The sequence below is a fragment of the Camelina sativa genome, chromosome 7, assembly GCF_000633955.1.
Source record: "Camelina sativa cultivar DH55 chromosome 7, Cs, whole genome shotgun sequence".
Classification (NCBI taxonomy): domain Eukaryota; kingdom Viridiplantae; phylum Streptophyta; class Magnoliopsida; order Brassicales; family Brassicaceae; genus Camelina; species Camelina sativa.
The window spans coordinates 8,073,701-8,079,868 of record NC_025691.1 but is presented as its reverse complement, the minus strand read 5'-3'; the positions used below and the strand labels follow the sequence as shown (position 1 = coordinate 8,079,868).

Genomic DNA, 6,168 nt, shown 5'->3' with positions numbered 1-6,168 from the left:
TTGAGCCATTTGCACTATGTAGATAATTGCTCACTCTGACGCGGGTGAAGCGTTGTGACTTGAGAGGTTTCTCTATAAGTGAGTGTCAAGATTTGTTCTAAAAAAATAATTTATAATCTTACTAAAATATTTTTAACAAAATTCATAAAATTTGTTAGTTTCTCTTCTCTAATTTGGTTAATAAAAAATGTAGAATATGATTTAAGCTTTTGACTATGTGTTAAACAAAAACGAATGAACATGGCCATTATGTATTGTAAGATATTGTTAAACTAGAGTTCAAGTTAATCGTACACGTCCACACCCTAGGACCGGCCTTGCAATGCATACACACATAATCTATAAGATAGATAATGGAGGCATGTCCATTTTTTCATTTGGATAATACGTTCGGATGTTGTTCGTGTCATGTAATATTAAGCATGTGAATACAGTCATATGTTTTGCTGATATCAGTTTTTTAATGCGTTGAACTTTCCTCTGTACGCTTGATTGATAAGCATGCATATCAAAGCATATATTTTTTACTTTGTCAGTGCATTCGGTAAGTAATACCTTTTGACTAAATGATGTTACAAATGTCTTGGAATAATAATTGAGTAGTAGTAGTAACGTTAACATCTTGGATAATCGAAGAAAGAGAAGGTGGGGGATGATGGGATATCAACCAAGAAGAGCCCATATGGTGTGTTCCACAGACTGGACGAACCAAACCCATTTATTCCAAATGAAACCGTCAATTAATGCCAACCCAAGCTTTGTCTCTTAACCTTATAAAAATGAACCAAATAAAAACTAAAAATACAGATTCAATTTTTATCTTTTCAAATGGAGTTCTATAATCTTATTGCATTGTTGCATAAATAAACTCTAATTACCAAAAGAAAAAAAAATTGAAATAAAAATAGATGGGATAAACCATCCAACTTGTTTTTAGTTTTTAAAATTGTGTCCTTCGGCTAGTTCGAGACTACGTTTGACCTATTCATATTATACTATTTTTAACAGCACTGATCTCAGTATAAAACATATAATGCATATCTCAACATAAAGAAATGCAAATGGTCGTAGTATCTTGAGGAGTACTGTTTGATAAATTTTAATATATTTTCGTATGACACGCTAATAATCTAACGAAAGATTCATCCCTTAATGCAATTAAAGCAATCTAATCCGATGAGGAAATGCGTCGAGATTTGTGAGCAAATTGTCCAAATTTTAAGTTTATCACTTATATTTACTATGTAGTTTATTTAGAAGACCAACATTGTTTGCTATATGCAACAGAACAAATACTAACACACCCGAGTAAAGAAAACTCAGAGTGTTAACTTCAACAAAAATTAATAAAAACATCATCAAATGCATGGATGTAACAAGGTTCGATTCAATTCACCAACGTCACTTTCAAAAAGGCTCACCAAAAATCATGACAGAAACTGAAACCTAACTACTGCGTGGACTAAAATGCTGTTGAAATAGGTATTTTAGCCAATAATATTACTCAAAATATCCCAAACAAACAAACCAAGTGTAGTGGTAAAATTGGGGTTTTTTTTTCTTTTCTTTTAAACTTGGAAGAAGTCAAGCACTGTGGTCCGTGCAACGACTGGTACAAACACATGGCTGGATTCCAGAAACGAGTCAACTCCTCGGATCTTACAAACCCACCATCTTAGTATTAATTCGAACACTAAGTTTACCACTATACATGTACTAATAGACAGACACTCAACTCAATACTTGGTCAATAAATATGTCTTTCATTAATATTTAATTTACAAATATTAAAGAAGATAACATGTTCCTTTTTATAGTAATTGATTTCCTTTTTTTGTCAACTAAAATGGTAAATTGTGAATTAGTATCACTAGGTTTAAGCACTAGTTGAGGAAATTATGTCATTATTAACCAGAAGATTACTTGAACTTGAACTGTTTAGGATTGTTAAATCAGTTTGAATATTTGTCACACACACACACAAAAAAAAAGAAAACAGTTGGAGTTTTTCTAAGTTGTGTTCAGTGTTCTTGTTGTGATCTTGTATATATGAGATTTTCAATAGAGAGTATACTCTATTGAGATATTATTCTTTCCCGTTCTCTTCACTATTTTTTTATTATGTTTTTGATTTGTGATCCATCATTATTCGTCTTCGTCTAATGCGATCCATTTGTTTGTGTTCGTAGCATACCAAGCTTCCGAAATAGGCTTCATCTTGATGCAAGTTACACAGCACACAATAATTGGTTCATAATTTAGTAGCTAGAAATATGTATTAAATATTTTTAGAATTACATGTTAAATAATTGGAGAAAACATTAAAAAGCAAGATATCTTTGTTTATTCTAAATTTTTTAACTCGAAAAAATCCAACTTGTGTTTTTGTCATCATGATTTTGGCTTTGTACGTACTTTATATAATTTTTATATGCAAAACAAGTATAAGTAACACAGTAGCTACGTTTAACAGTGTATTTTATATTTATAATCATGTGATCCGTACCAGAAAAGTTCCACTTTGTCCACACACTAGTTCACTATAGACCTTTCTTTTTTTTCCCTTTCTTTTTTTCTTTCTCCTCTCTTTCTCAAACACAAAGCTATTTTTTCTTTTAATCTGCATAAAGCATATATGAACGAACACCACATTTTCTCATTTCTGGTCCTACTCCTTATTCTTACAGCTTCTCTTGTTTGTGTTTGTTGTGTCGGTGCCTTAATATTCAACTTTCCTTTTTTGTATTCACATCAAACATTTCTCCTAAAAGTAGTCTTTTGCTTGTAGCTTAAGCGACTGAAGAAACTTTTCTTTCTGTAACCAGATTCATCTCATCTAGTTCATCTCTTATAAGTTATAATCACATTTATAAGTTTCTCTCTAGTTCCTAATCATTTCTTGGTATTATTATTCGGATTTTATCTTTTTCGTACAGTTGTCTACAAACACACGTGTCTAATCCAAATATGGGTTTAATTTTCTTCGTTTTTATCTGGGAATTTAATGTTCCCAAGTTGCCTTAAAATGGGTTCCTTCATTGATATAGTCACGGTTCATATTATCAATTCTTGTAAAGTTCTGTAATTTCTCGTGCCCTCTCACCTCTGATTTGACAAAGAAGGTAGCAAAATGGGTTATGGTAACACAAGATCTGTGAGGTTAGGACTTACTTGTCCTCTGTTTTAGTCTCTCTCTCTCTCTCTCTCTCTCTCTCTCTCTCTCTCTCTCTCTCTCTTCTTTTGCTAATCATCATTATTCATAAACCAAATTTTAATGTTATAGATTTCAAGAAGATCAAGAAGTGGTTCATGGAGGTGAATCTGGAGTTAAAGTCAAGTTCAAAATCAATGGAACTCAAATAAAGAATGTGAAGATGATGAGTAAAGGGAAGTCTTTGAAAGCCAAAGTACTCTCTAGAGTGTTTTCTGAGGATTTTGAGAGAGTGAAGACCAAAATACTCGATCCTCGCGGACAAACGATAAGAAAATGGAACAAGATTTTTCTCGTAGCATGTTTGGTTTCTCTATTCGTCGACCCTTTGTTTTTTTTCTTACCGGTCATGAGAAATGAAGCATGTATCACCATTGGGATCAGACTTGAAGTGGTTCTTACATTCATTAGATCTTTAGCTGATGCTTTTTACATCGCTCAGATTCTTATACGTTTTAGAACAGCTTATATCGCACCTCCTTCTCGTGTATTCGGTAGAGGAGAGCTTGTGATTGATTCAAGAAAGATTGCTTGGAGATATCTCCATAAAAGCTTTTGGATTCATCTCGTTGCTGCTTTACCTTTACCTCAGGTATATATATCTCTATATCCTCAAGCTTTAGTGATTCAGTTCTTGATTTGATTCTTGGTTCTTTTTCAGGTTTTGATTTGGATTGTAATCCCAAATTTAAGAGGCTCACCAATGACAAACACTAAAAACGTTCTTAGATTCATCATCATTTTCCAGTATGTTCCAAGGATGTTCTTAATATTCCCGCTATCTCGCCAGATCATTAAAGCCACCGGTGTTGTTACAGAGACCGCTTGGGCAGGAGCCGCCTACAACCTTATGTTATATATGCTAGCAAGCCATGTAAGTTACTCAACTCGTAGCTATTAGGTATACCTTATCTAGCTTAAGACTAATTGTACTGAGTTGGTTAGAGAGCAGTTTCTGAGGATTTTGAAGTTTTGGTTTAGATTTGAGAATCTCTCTTTGCTCTTTCTCTGTTTCATACAAAGACAAGACTAAATCATTCTTGTTTTCCAGGTTTTAGGAGCTTGTTGGTATTTGCTTGCAGTAGAGAGACAAGAGGCTTGTTGGAGACATGCTTGCAACATCGAGAAACCGATTTGTCAATACAGATTCTTCGAGTGCAGGAGACTGGAGGATCCACAAAGAAACACTTGGTTTGAGTGGAGCAATATAACAACAATATGTAAACCTGGAACTAAGTTTTACGAGTTTGGCATATTCGGAGATGCAGTAGCCTCAGGTGTTACTTCATCAAAGTTTATCAACAAGTACTTTTACTGTCTCTGGTGGGGCTTAAAGAACCTAAGGTGAAACTACAGTTTTGTGTTTTGCATATTTGGCTCCATTTGGTTATCCATAACATGTTTTTATTCTTTAGCTCTTTGGGACAAAACCTCGCCACAAGCACTTACGCTGGGGAAATCCTCTTCGCCATCATCATTGCAACACTCGGGCTTGTTCTGTTTGCATTGCTTATTGGAAATATGCAGACATATTTACAATCAACCACAATGAGGCTTGAAGAGTGGAGGATAAGAAGGACAGATACAGAACAGTGGATGCATCATAGACAACTCCCTCCAGAGCTAAGACTAGCCGTAAGAAAATACGATCAATACAAGTGGTTAGCCACACGAGGAGTCGATGAAGAAGCTTTGTTGATAAGTCTTCCTCTTGATCTCCGAAGAGATATCAAACGCCATCTCTGTTTTGATCTTGTTCGCCGTGTAAGCCTCTCTCTTTTGTGTGTGTTTTTTTTTATCAATTCTTGATTCCTACTTGATCAAATCTTGATCTGAGAGTTCTTGAAAACAGGTACCATTGTTTGATCAAATGGACGAAAGAATGCTTGACGCCATCTGCGAGAGACTAAAACCAGCATTATGTACGGAAGGAACGTTTCTTGTAAGAGAAGGCGACCCGGTTAACGAAATGCTTTTCATCATTAGAGGTCATCTTGATTCCTACACAACCAATGGAGGCAGAACAGGATTCTTTAACTCTTGTCTCATAGGACCAGGTGATTTCTGTGGCGAAGAGTTGCTTACATGGGCATTAGATCCTCGGCCCGTTGTGATCTTACCGTCTTCCACACGCACAGTTAAAGCCATTTGTGAAGTTGAAGCCTTTGCATTGAAAGCTGAAGATTTGCAGTTTGTGGCTTCACAGTTTAGAAGATTACATACTAAGCAATTGAGACATAAGTTTCGATTTTATTCGCATCAATGGAGGACTTGGGCGGCTTGTTTTATACAAGCTGCTTGGAGACGGCACAAGAAGAGGAAAGACAAGAGTGAGCTTAGGGCAAAAGAAGAGTTTCATTATAGGTTCGAGGCTGCGACGGCTAGGCTAGCCGTGAACAGCAGGAAGTTCACGCGTAGTGGTTCGGATTCTGGTATGATGTCTTCGATTCAAAAGCCAGTAGAACCAGATTTTTCTAGTGAATGAGATTAAGATATGAGTTTTAGCTGTTTTTGGTATGTAGATCTTTTACTGTTTTACATTATACAAGATAGAACATAAAAACAAAATTACATGTAATTTTGTTTATGTAATTGTATATATAAAAAAACTTTTGTTACGTAGAGATACTATTTTAGTTGTAGAATCACTATATTTTGTATTACTCTATAAACAACTATTTAATTTGCATCATCAAAGAGACATGAGTAACAACAAATTACATTACTGAGAACGGTCATACCCAATACCATACACATTCATAAAGAAATATGACAAAAATATTTGGTGCTCATGTCTCCTTAGATGAAACATGAACTCTGCAAAAATAAAAATGTTTGGTTCATCAAGGTTAGTATTGAACTTGTATGAGCTAGTCTTTTTCTACTATATAGTAAACACATGAAAATTTCCTGCTAACTTGTTTCGTTTGGGTTATCTGATGTGAAAAATAAATGAA

The 6,168-nt window shown here is 34.7% G+C and overlaps 1 protein-coding gene across 1 annotated transcript; it reads left to right on the top strand.

Moving 5' to 3' along the window:
* On the top strand, positions 2,596–5,835 carry LOC104700709 (putative cyclic nucleotide-gated ion channel 15). The gene is made up of 6 exons (XM_010416256.2): positions 2,596–3,159; positions 3,284–3,803; positions 3,873–4,085; positions 4,263–4,555; positions 4,627–4,975; positions 5,064–5,835. Exons 1-6 carry the CDS (start codon positions 3,131–3,133, stop codon positions 5,694–5,696), a joined length of 2,037 nt encoding a protein of 678 aa, XP_010414558.1. The 5' UTR covers positions 2,596–3,130; the 3' UTR covers positions 5,697–5,835.

Excerpts from the sequence above, each read along its gene's own strand:
- LOC104700709 (XM_010416256.2), top strand. The coding sequence starts at position 3,131 with ATGGGTTATGGTAACACAAGATCTGTGAG. Across the intron at positions 4,556-4,626 it reads TGGGGCTTAAAGAACCTAAG|CTCTTTGGGACAAAACCTCG; the intron begins GTGAAACTACAG and ends TTTATTCTTTAG. Across the intron at positions 4,976-5,063 it reads GTTTTGATCTTGTTCGCCGT|GTACCATTGTTTGATCAAAT; the intron begins GTAAGCCTCTCT and ends TCTTGAAAACAG.